Source organism: Mus caroli, unplaced genomic scaffold (assembly GCF_978045245.1).
Source record: "Mus caroli unplaced genomic scaffold, Mus_caroli_1 scaffold_18, whole genome shotgun sequence".
NCBI classification, from domain to species: domain Eukaryota; kingdom Metazoa; phylum Chordata; class Mammalia; order Rodentia; family Muridae; genus Mus; species Mus caroli.
Window position 1 is genome coordinate 27,236,275 of NW_028227273.1, and position 14,398 is coordinate 27,250,672.

Here is a 14,398-nt window from a genome sequence, read left to right on the forward strand (position 1 = left end):
CCTGTAGTGATCTAAAGAATGGAATATTCTTTTAATTCATTTTTATAGATTTATTTATTTATTTTATGTATGTGAGTATACTATAACTATACAGATGGTGGTAAGCCTTCATGTGGTAGTTGGGAATTGAGATTTTAGGACCTCTGTTCATTCTGGTCAGCCCTGCTCACTCCAATCAACTCTGCTCCCTCAGTCCCTGCTCGCTCCTGCCCAAAGATTTATTTATTATTATATATAAAATAATACACTGTACACTGTAGCTGTCTTCAGATGCACCAGAAGAGGGTGTCAGATTTCATGACGGGTGTTTCTGAGCCACCATATGGTTGCTGGGATTTGAACTCAGGACCTTTGGAAGAGAAGTCAGTGCTCTTACCTGCTGAGCCATTGTGCCAGCCCAAGAATGGAATCTTAGTGAAAATCTTAGCAAGTGTTTTTATTTTGGGGTAGAAATTAACTAATTCTAATATTTTCTAATAAACAAAATATAAAGGGTACTAGAGATGGGCTTCCAGTGGACCAGACTTCAGTTCCCAGTGCCCATGCTGGGCAACCCATAATTTCCTGTAACCTCAGCTGGCCTCTAGGGGCATATATACATGTAGAATAAGTTTACATAGAAACATAAAAGTACACAAAAATAAAGATTTAAAATACAATGCCAGTAATCTACAATAGCCAGTCTGGACCAACATAGTACCGACCATGATATTTAGCATAAAGCTGCAGAAATCAAATGCTTGTTATTGTCTAAAGTTAGACCAATGCAACAGTGGGATGGGGTTAGATCAATGCAGCAAGAGGACAGTTCCTCCAGAAACAGACTCGGGAGAGTAAAGCCCAGCAGTGCCCAACAGCAGCAGCATCAGAACATAGGGACGCATCGTGGAAGAAAGTCAACCACTTCTGACACTTGGCTCTACAGCATCACATGTGGATAGAAAGGAGACCCTCATACCAAACACAAAGGTTAATATGGATGGCCAGTGCAGGCGCTAGGACCACAACGCTGCTAGAAGAGAAGTTAAGATAACATCTTTGGAAACCTGGCAAAACGCAAGTCATTTTTGAGAAGCCACAGTGAGTGTCAATAATACAGCAATACCAATGACAAAAGAAGGTAAGATGGATTTCACCCAAAATGGAAACTCTGTTCATCAGAATAGAGTTCTTCATGGTTTCAGCGTTAACATAAAACCTCACTGAGGGAATTTCTCTAACCTGATCTGAACACAAAATACACAAAAATGGACCACCCCTCAAAATGTTGTGAGTTCTGACAGGCTCAACCTGGATGGTCAGAGATATACAAATAAACACCACCAGGGTGACCTAGGATGAGACAGGGTAAGCCATGGCATGGCCCCCCAGCAGCCCACAGTGCCTGCCTGACACCACCAGATGTTTGTAGGTGTGTGTGATAGGCTCAGGGACCCCACGTTGCTGGTCTGGCTAAAATATGGCATCTGCTTCGAAAAAGTTTAGCAGATTTACACAACCGGCTACCCACAACCTTGTAACTCGCTCTGAAGTGATGGGAGTGGCATACCGTGTTTGTCCATTTTGTACTCAACTTGACACTTAACATGTAAACACTTTCTTACATATTTCTCAAATTTTATCATTTCAAAAAAACCAAACGAACAAAACAATTAAAATGCCTGAGTTGCTGAAGTTCAGATGTAGAGCCAGGCTAGGATATTTAGGACAAAGGCCATTACATTCTCCAGGTGATTACACTATAGAGACAGCTAGGAGGGAGCCAGGAGGCCTGAGGAGTGCGTGCTGGGGCCATCACCTCCAAACTAGCTTTATAACAAATGACAGGAGGCAATCATCAGTAAAATATGGATAGCTGGGAAGACAAGAAGCCAACCAAAGAAAATGAAGAAAAGAATGTGCCCTGAAACCAAGGTTGTCACAGTGGCCAAGGACCCCACCCATACTCACACGTCTTGTGACAATAGGGTCAAGGTCTCTGAGGTCCCGATGGCTAAGGGTCATGAGGTCTGCGTTGAGTGTTCTGATGCGCTGCAGACGAAGGCGAATGTACCGCGCTGAGGTGAATTCCAGCAACTGGGGTGAGGGGTCGTCAGCGCTGGGTCTGCCATTGATGAGTGATGTGTGAATCTGGACACAGGCAAACATACACATCAATTGTATGGACACGTTAACATGTACACATGTACAATAAAGCCCTGTGAGAGAATCATTACAAAGATCAATCTAAAAGCAGATAGACAAAAACCTCATCTAACACAAGTTAGGTACTCATAAACAGTAGCCCTAGCTTTGCCTCGGTTTGGGGGTTACCCATCCTTCTACGTCAGAGATGTAGCATGATTCTCCTCGTGTTGTGGGGGGTCTAGTATGCTATAGCTTCTCAGAAGCAAATGCCCAATGCCATGGACAGGCTAGGGAGGGTAAGGAAAACACACCCCAAACTTAAGGATGTCTGCTGTCTTAGTTAACCTCTGTAACTGAAGATCTTCCTGCCCAGCTCCCACCATGGAGAGTACCTGAGAGTTTTCACAGGAGTCACCCATCAAGCAAGGCGCTGGATGAACACACTGTGTCTGTTTCCTCAGAGATTACTGAGCTGTATACATTGAGCACCTAGTCCCTGGGCAGCTCCCCCCTCCACATCTCTGAAGGGGAGGGAGAAGCAGGAGGGACACCTTTCAGAAGCACCTTTGCCCTCTGGTCCTCCTCTGTCCCTGTTTGCGTAAAGACAAAGCTATGTATCCCTCCAACTCATGATCCTCCTGCCTCAGCCTCCAGAGTGCTAGAATGACATGTAATGTGTCACCATGCCTGACTTCTCTCCAATAAACACATGCTCTTGCCCTGGTCTTATAGAAAGATTCTAAAGGGGTAGAGGACAGCAGAGTGAAGATTGAGAAACCCCTGGGCTGGGAAGAAATCAAGACTGAGCCCTGTCAAGGCTCCTTTAAACAGTGAGGTAGCAGATGCACACCTCTGGGTTAAGGCTGATTGGTTTTGAATGTTCAGCGTAGGTTCCTATGAGAGATATCATGGCGACATTTGAGGTGTGTGTGTGTGGGGGGGGGGAGGGGGTCAGATGACAGAAAGCCATTTCTGCGATGCAGACCATACCTCTCCATGTTCAAGTGGCACCAGCTTTGAATAATACGAGGTGCAGATGACTTCGTTGTCTGCTCTGTAAGTGGGAGGTCCCCGCCGTGGAGTTATTTTGTAGCGGGTCAAACACTCTGTATCGCTGACGGCATAGTACTGCCAGGGTTTGAACTTGACGCCATCCACAGAGCGCTCCAAAATCCAGTTTCCAGGCCGAGGGGCATTGGCAGCTTTAATGATGATGTATGCAACTTGAAAGACCTGAAACCAAGGAGGTCTCAATCCAGAATTAATAAGTCAAACCCCAAATGACAGATGCTGCAAGAACTCGCTTGTGTGTAAAAGAGCCCGATTCATAGACATGGAGTGTAGAACTCTGGTTCCCATGGCCTGGAGGGAGGATTGGGGATGAACATTGGATACAAAACTTCAGATGCATAGGCTGGACAAGGTGCTGGTCCAGCGTATAACAGCGTTTCCATGGTAACAGTCCTGTACCCTAAATTTACTAAACAGAAAAACCTTCCATGCTCTGACCACACACACAAAAACAGCAAACTCTGGACTTATAGATACACAGTGGTTGCATCATGGTGCACATATACAACAAATCCCATTCTCTACACATTAAATACATACAATTTTAAAACCGAGTCAGAAGCAAATACTCAAAGCCCAGAGTGATGATTGCCTGGGCCTTTCTATGCTTTTGAGTATGACTGTTCACACCTGACAACCAGGGACCTATGCTCCCGGTGGGACTGTTTTCAAAATAAACCACGACCAAGCGCATACTTAACTCTTCTCTCTACCACCATTAGCCTTGCTGTGGGATGGCTCCGCTGTTTCCAATGTCTTCCTCTGTTTGGAGCTGACAATTGCAGTGTTACTTTGACTTAATGGGGATGTTAAATATTTTTCACACAGTGAATCTGAGATAACATTGAGGAGAGCTCCTCACAGCTTACTAGAATGGCGAAAATCCAAACCAGACAATACTAAAGGCTGGCAAAGATTGGGAGCAGCAAGAACACATGAGAGGCCAGCACCACTGTAAATACCCTCTGTATGAACCAATGACCACGCTGTTTAGATATTAGGGACTAGATGAAAATCTGCACAGAGATGATTGCAACAACTTTGTTTATAACCATCTTAACTTGGAAGCAATAAAAAGTGCTTCCCATAAGTGAAATGACGCACAAACATGCCAATCAGTGGTAAGACAAGAAAAGAATTATACAGCTGCAAAAAGACAGGAAGGGGACTTGCACGCACACCTGCTAACTGAAAGAGGGCATGCTGATGAGGCAGCATGCTACGGGGTTCCCACTCAATGGCCTTCTGGAGAAGGTAGAACAAAACAAGTATTAAAAAAAACAAAACAACCAGAAGCTGTAAGGGACTTGGGGGAGGGGTAAACATAAGGGAGCATGGGAGATGAAATGACCTTATACTGGCCATAATGGTGGACATAAGTCATCATATGGTGATTAAAATATGCAGAACACGCACAACTATAGGCTTGGTTAATAAAACACGAGTGGATGAACACAGGATTGTACCAATGCCCCACACTGACTCAAGATGTTGACAAGAGGAGGAACTCTGATAGGATGAAGAACATGAAGTCTCCACTCACATCACTGTGAGCCGTAAACTGTGATAGTTATTCATTAAACAACAATGACGTCAGCTGGGGAAGATGAAGACAGGAGGACGGAGGGTGAAGTATGAAGGAAAGAGTTAAACGAAGCTCAGCTTTAAATAGGACTTTTGACTTCCAGCCCCAGACCAGCACTAAGGAGGCAGCATCTCTCCCACAGCCCAGCACCACCCAGAGTATTTCCAGACACATTCCGAAAATGCCTGTTTTCCTGGTGATTCAAAATCTGCCACGAATTCTGTGCTAGAGTTAATGAGACGACACTAGATTGCACTGTTATGTGATTCTCTAACATCACTTCTAGAGACCCAAATCTTTGTGTGTCTGTATGTGCATATACACGTGTCCATGTGTGTGCATGAATGTGTGTACTCGTGTTTGTGCATGTGTATGCCTGTATATATGCATGCATGTGTCCATGTTTGTGCACATGCATGTATGCATGTGTGTATATGTGTGCACATGAGTGTGTATATGTGTGTGTGCAAAGGAGCTTGTGCATGTGAGTATGTGTGTGTGCACAGGAGTGTGTGCACTTATGCACTCATGTTTGTGCACATGTGTGCATGTAGATATGCATGCATGTGTCCATGCTTATGCATGTATATATGTGCATGTGTGTATGTGTGAATACACATGAGTGTGTACACTTGTACACTCATGTTTGTGCACATGTGTGCATGTAGATATGCATGCATGTGTCCATGTTTGTCCAATGCATGTATGCATGTGTGTATGTGTGTATGTACATGAGTATATACACTTGTGCACTCATGTTTGTGCGTGCATGTGTGTGTAGGTGTGTGCACACACTCATGTGTGCACTCATGTCTGTGCATGTGTGTGTGTGTATACCTGTGGAAGCCAGACCTTGTTTCCATCAGGCACTTTGTCATAGCAACATTGAACAGTAACTGGTGAAACAACATCTGTGGACCTGGGTCTTGTTTGAGGCTTTGGAGTAGTGTTCTCAGGCTATCAGAGACTACTGCATATATAATACATACATGTAACGTGTACATGATGGACCTTTGTGTGTTTGCAGCTATCCATGCATATGTTTGTGTATGCCTGTGTACACACAGGGCATACAGCTACCATCTCTGAAGTTCCTGGTTTCTGTTTGTTTTAGCTTTTCCTGCCTACTGCTCACTAACTTCTAGACACAAGAGCCCATGACATAACCGCTGTGTACCTTACTGTTTTTAAGGAGCCTGGGGAATGATAGTGCCGTCTCCTTATTACTGACAACTGTTCACCCACACACAGTGTTCCCTGGCAGAGGTTAGCCTGTGGATGCCACGGATACCTGACACTGGCACTCTGTGCTCCTGTGGTGTGTCCCACTCTAAGGTAAGGCAGTCCCAGCATCTCAAGCATGTCAGAAGCAAGATGGGTTGAGACATGAAGATGGAGGATCACGTTGCCCTGTTTGTGCATCACTGAGCACTGTGCAGCTGTTCTTTGATTCTTATTCACCACGGGAATGAACGTGTGGGCCAACGACAACTTCTCATGTGCACTTGCGTACTCAGACGTTGCAAATAGAGGTACCAGGTAACAATGATGATCAGACAGCTCCCTATACAGTGACAATGATGTCAAAATGAAATGAATTTGCCCTTTCCCAGTTTCACACTGAAAATAAGGTGACCAACCAGGTCATCACAAGCCTGTTGAGAATGCTCCACGATCATCTCATGTAATCCTGAATGATCCTAGGATTGGTTTACATATTTGGAAACTATCATTGCACATTTTAGCATGAATCCAAGCACCCTCCTCACCAAGTCCTCACCTAGGGCTCACACCGCCTTCAGGGAGCAAGCCCCGACCCCTAAGCAGCACCCCAGTGGTGAGTTCTCCTTCTGCAGTAAAGGCAGCAACAACAGCAACAAGGAACCTTTGCATTTGCATAGAAACCAGCTTCATATCTCAAGATGCAGAGCAGCCGTTACTCTGGGTCCATCTGCATCATGACAGCATGGGATCAGCAGGGGAAAGGATTTGGGGGTGGGGACAGGCAAAAACAACTAATAAATGTTAACTTGAGCGATAAAGTTAATTACAATGACACCGAGTTATTAGAATGAGCATGTAGAAGCTCACAGTTGCATCCCAAGGATGCTAAGAACGGCTGTTTCCTGTACTTCAGCGAGCAAATGAGCACACAGAAAGGATTTGCAACCCTCTTGGGGAATCTCACAAGCACCAAGTTCTACCCCAGTCTTTCCCATTCTTCCTACCAGCTAGCAGCATTTACAACAATACCAAATTCTCATGCCTTACCAAGGCCTTGGCCAGCGTTTGTCAGACAGCTGAGCTGTGTGTGGGATTCAAGGCCAAAGGTAAGGACGACGGAGGAGGGAAAGACTAGGCCTGCAGGCAGGGCCTGCTCACTAGCAGATGAATAAGAACCCTTCTATTGGGAAGCAGGCCGATGTTCTTACAACCTCCCAATCATCCTCAAGGTCCCTAAACCAGAGACCGGGAAGCGAACTAAAAAAAGGAATGGGGGCTGTAATTCTGATAAAAAGGAAAAGGACGCTACGTAGATGCTAAACACAACTTTCGTTTATTGGCCATTGTTGCCTCCATAGTTCTCACGCTCTCCAGAATGTGGGCCAGAAAAAAAACAAAAACTGGACCCCGCTCTAAGTCAGATAAGGAGGAAAGGGATGCTGCAAAGAGCCTAAGTATAAACTTTCTCCACTGAAGCCGGCTGGAGCTGACCTACACACTCCCCAGATTTCCTGTGTTAAAGTCCTCACCCCTCACCCCTTACTTCTGGATTCCAGTGTGTTTGGAGATAAGGCCTTTGAAGTAAGAGGTGACTGACTCAGTGTGACCCCGTGTCCTGTGAGAAGAACTGAGAGACTCAGGAGATAGCTCCATAAGGTGCTTGCCGTGCAAGCACAATGACTGGAGTTCAATCTCCAGAAGTTAGATTAACAGCAGTTCATGAGATGGGAGGTATGAACTGTAATCACAGCCTCACTCCGGGGAGGCTGATGTAGAGACAGGCAGATCTCCAGGCTCCAAGACAGCTAGCTAGCAACTTAGCCAGTTTACTGAATTCCAGACTAGTGAGGTGGGCTAAGATGACTGACCCGTCAGCAGAGTGCGAGTGGCCTTGGAAGTATGAGCAATTGAGTCTGATTCTTAGGTCTCACATTTTAAAAGCTGTGTACCAAGGCATATCCTTGTCATTTGGGCTCTGGAGAGGTTGGAGGTGCGTGAAAAACCTATGGCTTGCTGGCCAGCCAACCCAGCCTAGTCTATGAGCCCAGGAAAATGAAAGATCTCATATGAAAAAACTAAGGTGGTGGCTCCTGAGGGAATGACAGACACCTAAGGTCACCCTTTGGTCTCCTCAGTGTATACAGATGTGTGCATGTACTCACATGCACAAAACAAATTGAAATACTCATAGATGACTAGGCTGGATAAATAGCAAGTAAGGTTCTGACCTCTACATTCACACACATGAACCTGTACATACATCATGTGTATAAATGACAGATGAAGAACTTAGAACAGACACACCTAGGGGAAGACCATGTGAAGACAGGCACCTGCAAGCCAAAGACACATCAACCTAGATCACAGAACAGTGAGGAATCCGTTCCTCTAAGTTGTCCAGCCTGTGGTATCTGTTCCAGCAGCCCCGGCTGACTGACAAAGCCCTCACTCACCAATTCTAGTTGATGAGCAGGTCTTACAATGAAGAAACAGAGATTCTATTGACATATAAATTCTTAAGCCTTCATCCAAACAAAATTCATGAGACTTCCGCTGCCCATTTAAAAAAAAAAAAAAAAAAAAACATGCTTGAGACTAAACTCTCTTCTCTCAGCACAAGCCTGGCTGCACACAAACTGTTGATGGAGGCACTTTCGTCAGACTCTGAGTCATCCCAGTCCTGCCAGAACAGCAGCTGATCCAGCCATTTTCAAGTCCACTTCATGACAGCTTTCCACTCGTTAATGATCGCCGGAATGCACATGAGCAATGTCACATAATATCGTAGGCACACATCAGACGCTGCCTTGCCACAGCACTGGGACAGGAGTTCTGCCGTGGGTCTCAATCTTAACTTAAACAGAGCCAACCTGTCTGAAACTCAGACATCTGGGAGTATGGATAACCTTGTTTCCAAGGTCTGATGTTCATCCCCACCGATGTTCTCTGAGCTCTCTCGGAATCCACAAGGGCTGATGACACGTGTAAGCCTCTGGGAATTCCCCATGGAAGGACCTACCCACCCTTCTGTCAGTGACTGAACAGGGAACACTTTATTTCTGACATTCTCAGGGTAAACAAACTTGTCGGGAGGGTATAGGGGACTTTTGGGATAGCATTTGAAATGTAAATGAAGAAAATATCTAATAAAAAATTGGAAAAGAAAAAGAAAGAAAAAGAAAAGTCAAACTTGTCACAGACAAAAGGCATCCAGGTTAGTAGTTAATAGTGCGTTTCATAAATCGTATCACTTGATGATCCCCGAGGAAGGGGCAAGTTTGTACTTAGCAAGCTTTGTTGCTTCTGAAACTATCAGATGATGAAACTTACAAGCACCCTTTGGGTGTCCCATCTTACTCAAGAATGAAGAAGCAACTGTCTGAGAAATGTCTCGTCCATCACTCAAGGTCCTGGCAAAGCTTTAAGAAACCACAAGCCAGGACGTGGTAAGGTCCTGGGGAGGCATGCCTGCAACGCTGCTTCTAGAGAAATCCCCCAGGAGTAACTACTATGAAGGAGGTTGGCTGTGTGTCTCACTGAAGTCCAGCCTACACAGTTAAGGATATCTGCAGAAACTAGGAAAGAAGTTTGGATTTGCCTTTCTTTCGCTTCAGCACTGATATTAACACGTGAGACGAGCAGGTCAAAGTCTAATGGCTTCTCCCCACTCTTTTTTTTTCTGTCTGCCTTTCCAGAGGGAAGGGGGTTGGTTGCCTGTGGTGATAAACTCAGACCACACAGGTTTCTGACTCTAATACTTTAAAGAACATATCAGAAGATCAGGGAGCATACAATTTTGATCCATGCTGAGATATATAAATGCCCAAGACTGGAGCCAGTATGAGGGCTCAGAGATAGTAAAGAGGGCTCAACGAAGAGTAAAGAGTCAGCTTTTAATCAGTAATCTGAAGATGGGGAAGGAATTTTAAAGATGTCTGTCATGTCTGTTGGAGGAAGACCTGCTTTCTGTCAGCTGGAAAGGCTGTTTCAAAGAGCCCAGCAGGAAGCTGCCCCATCCTCCCAGAGTCACTCTCCAACCTCCAACTGGAGGGTGACTAGCAGTGTTTGTTATTTCAAAACAAAAATGTTGAACCATTTTTTCTAACAAGATAAAACCGGAAAGAAGGGTGCTCTCCATTCCTAGCCTCTGTGTTCTGGAACCTTCCTGTCACCAAATGTTTTTTGTGGGACTCTTTCCCTTCCTCCTCTCTTTGAACACTCGGGAAGAGAGCCGAGGGACCCTCAGGGCGAGCTGTACCTGGTTATGGCATGCAGTGACAGGCCAGTCCAGACCCGTTGGTACAGAAGTACCAGTCCTACCCCCAGCCAGATCTGCCCCGTTCCACTTATACTAGTCTTCACCTTCGAGAGTACACTTGGCTTTTCCTTGACAAGGAAGCTCCCATTTTGTTCTTGTCAAAACAGGAGGCAACATATATAGTCTGCTTCAATGTTTTGGGGCGAGGGAAGCAAAATTAGAGCCTGTGGCTCAGGTGGATGCTATCCAGGAAGTGTCATTCCCTCCTACCTCACAGTTGAGGAGACACGGGTGCCTCTACAGCTCTGGCCTGTGATTGGGGCTGAATGTTCTGAGAAGAGCCTGTACCTTTCAATACAGGCACTTGGAGCTCCAGGGCAGTGAGTACTGTCTTCTCTAGAGCACAAACAGGTAAGAGGGAGAGCTAGGCAGTGAAATATCCTACAACACGTGAAACTGAGAAGAGGAGACACCAGACAACTTCACGTTTAAGTGTCCTTTGACGATCAGAGATTAAGTATCTGCTGCGTTAGAGGGAGTGTAGTTGGTACTGTAAATGCAGCATCAACGAGTGTCGACTGTCTGTGGACGAGGCTGCCTGCATCACAGGGAGAAAGAGAGGCCAGAAGGGTATTTGGATGCAGCAGGGGAGTTCTATCTAGTTTGGAGAGGTGTGGTGGTCTGAGAAGTTCCATCCAAACGCGAGTTAGAAAATAAAAGACAAGTGTCTAGAGAACAGGCCAAAGAGGCAAAGAGGAGACAGCACACAGGGCAACAGCATGGAATACAGACACTGCAAGCAGTCTAGGCAGTCCAAGTCTAGAGAGCCAGAGAGAGACCCGAAGGTGATGGTACCTTATGGGTCTTGCAACCGGTGGCCATTTTCTTTTCTTTTCTCTTCTTTCCTCTCCTTTCCTTTCCCCTTTCCCTTTCCCTTCCCCTTCCCCTTCCCCTTCCCCTTCCCCTTCCCCTTCCCCTTCCCCTTCCCCTTCCCCTTCCCCTTCCCCTTCCCCTTCCCCTTCCCCTTCCCCTTCCTCCTCTTCCCCTTCCCCTTCCCCTTCCCCTTCCCCTTCCCCTTCCCCTTCCCCTTCCCCTTCCCCTTCCCCTTCCCCTTCCCCTTCCCCTTCCCCTTCCCCTTCCCCTTCCCCTTCCCCTTCCCCTTCCCCTTCCCCTTCCCCTTCCCCTTCCCCTTCCCCTTCCCCTTCCCCTTCCCCTTTCCTTTTCCTTTTCTCCTTTTTTTGGTTTTTGGAGATAGAGTTTCTCTGTGTAGCCCTGGCTGTCCTAGACCTGACTGGCCTCAAACTCAGAAATCCACCTGCCTCTGCCTCCCAAGTGCTGGGATTAAAGGCGTGCGCTACGACTGCCGTGGCCATTTTCTTAGACCACTGGGAATCATAAAGTGGAACAGGACAGGGCCAGCAGCAATGAAGGATCGTGGGACTGGACTCTGATGCTTGGGATTTGTGAGAGAGGGTGATAGCGACTTTGAGAAGGTCAAAAGAGCAGAGCAGAGACACCAGCAACAGCTCCCTGAAAACTCTAAACATGGATAGCAAAGAACCAGAGGGCAACGGAGAGCTTTCCAACTCCAGACTACTGGCCTACACGAGGAGGACGCTTGCTTCTGCTCTGCTTCCTGTCTCTGTGCAGGGAATCTAGGCTGAAAACTCAAATCCTTTGCATGGTATCCCTAGTCTGCACGTTGACTTGGTGCTGGCCTCGGCAGACATAGTGACAATGAAAGGCTTAGGGCCTCCCTCCTCCTCCACACCTTTCTCCCAACATACCACCATGAAAACAGCCAAAGCAAATGGTCCCCCATTAAACCTCACAAGCCCAGTGGGGGCACCATCTACAGGAGCTGGGAAAATCCCTACTGAAGGACTCCACAAGCACTGCCCTGGGAGTTACACATTTACCACTCCTAAGAAGGGGAATGCTATGTTTTCTTTCCTTTGGTCACTGACTGAATCATTAACAGGTTTGCACTGGAGTGATCAGAGAGCTCCTTTATGTGCAAGTGAGATCTCACTCTGGACGTGAATTCTTCCCCTGAATCCTGTGTGAAGATTCTCCTTTTGTTCTTGAGACATCTTACTTCACAGAGCATCTCCACATGGCCAGACACTGATGTGAAAAATTAGTAAATTTAAAGCTCATCAAAAATAACGTATACATATGAAGAGCGCTCAAGATGTATGAAATATTTTTGGTTATTTAAAAAAGAATGGGAGAAATATAAAACCGTGAGCTACTGTGAACAATAGTGTAGTGTTCTTTAAAAAAAAAATTCCATGACAGAATTATCATATGGTCCAACAATTCCAATATGGTACGTGCCTGGGAGAGAATGGATGCATTTAAAAAGTTATTTATTCACCAATGTTTTTAGCAACATTATCCAGAATAGCCAAAAGCTGGAAACAATCCAAATGTCCATCCATGGATGACTGATCAGACATTTTGGAAATATCTACAAATGAAAGTTATCTGGTCTTCAAAAGGAATAAATTTTGATACCATCTGCAACACAGGCAATCCTGGAGGTCTTTACATTAAGGGAAATACCCCAGACACGGGATTATAAAAATAGCATTGCCCTATTTATAAGATGCCTGGAGTCATCAGACTCATAGAAAGAACAGTCACCAGTGTTGAGAGATGGTTAGGTCGTGCTCTTGTGGGGGACATGAACGGTGTTCCCAGGATTCATGGCACATGGCTGGCAATCACCAATGACTACAGCTCCAGGGAAATCTCATGGTTCTGGTCTCCATGGGCATCCAGACCAACAGGCATATACATGTCCACTTTACACATATGTGTGCATATATCAAGATAAAATAGATTTTGAAAGAAAAAAGAGAAAGTGGCTGTTATCATGGTCAAGACTGGGAGAGAGAAGTAGTTAGTGTTTGATAAGTCAAGAAGATAAAGAGGATTTGGGCTTGGGCTTGAGGATGGCTGCATGATGAACTCATACACTTTAAATGTTTAAAGTGGTAAACTTTAATTCTGTATATTTTACAAGAACAAACTTTTAAAAAATAAAGAAAATATGAAGAGACGAAACTGAGTGTAAAGATGCAGCCTTCCACAGAAGATGGAGACATGCATTGGACTGAGCAGGGCTCAGTGTTTCTGGGGAGCGGTGTTTCTGGGCGGGGCAGTCTAGAGAAGTCAACAAGCTATGGAGCTGGAAGTCAGGAGAACAATGCAGAGGGTGTCGGAACTATTTTCCTTCTTGCGACACTGTTGAATTAGGTTTTGACTAAGATCTGGCAAGTGAAGCCGCTTTACCAACAGCAAACTCAGCCCAGAGCTGCTAGGGCTTCCCAGAGCCCCACAGATGGTCTGCACAAAGCCCCATGGGTCAGGAGAACACCTGCTCCCAGAGGTTGTATCCTGAACAACAGATAACCAGCATGGGACCCCAACGGAAGGCTAGAACTGAGTTGTGGCGACCCCAAGAGCCTGGGTCTCAGTGGAGCCCTACTTGATGGTGGATGGTCACTGACCCTGCTTCTATGGCACCCTCAGAGGAGGGACAAAGGTGTCTAGCTTTGACCCCCACAGTAAGGAAAAGTGAAGAAGACAGAGACAGTTAAATCTAAAGACAGGCAATTTTGTTTACCTCAACACTGTAGGGAAGAAACATTAGCACTATTGAAAATACACCAGGTCAACCACTTTAAAAGAACAATTATGAAAAGCCCAAATTCGACCCAACCCACGGTTCTGAGGGCTCTATGGAGATGCTTTATAGATCTGTCCAATCTTTCTATAAATCTGAAACCGAAGAGTCTATTAATTAAAAAATAAATAAACCAAGAGAAACGATTATAAACATGCTCTGGTAACTATGAACTCTAAGAAGCTAAGGCCACCACGGTCAGTGGCTTAAGCTGGAAAATGATCTCACGGCCTCCCCAGCGTTCCGTTCCCAGGACATCTCGGTTTGTACAGCTAATCATTTGCAGTTCTAAACCCTGATCTCAGGGTTTCCCAGGCTTCCTTTCCATACCTTAGCAAGGCTGAGGAGCAGGCTACACTGAGGCCCCATTCTCTCAGTACAGTCAAGCACGATGAGGATGCTTTCTGTGAAGTGAATCGTGGGGTGATCTCTGTGAACA

At 45.7% G+C, this 14,398-nt stretch overlaps 1 protein-coding gene across 1 annotated transcript in view; it reads right to left on the reverse strand.

The window, feature by feature from the left end:
* Lama1 (laminin subunit alpha 1) overlaps window positions 1-14,398 on the reverse strand; it is a 128,318-nt gene that overhangs the window by 82,649 nt on the left and 31,271 nt on the right. Inside the window, exons 4-5 of the mRNA XM_021186178.3 lie at window positions 3,118-3,360; window positions 1,951-2,130 (exon numbers count right to left, since the gene is read on the reverse strand). Of these exons, the coding sequence (XP_021041837.1) occupies window positions 1,951-2,130; window positions 3,118-3,360 (423 nt within the window). The remainder of the gene's footprint in view (window positions 1-1,950; window positions 2,131-3,117; window positions 3,361-14,398) is intronic.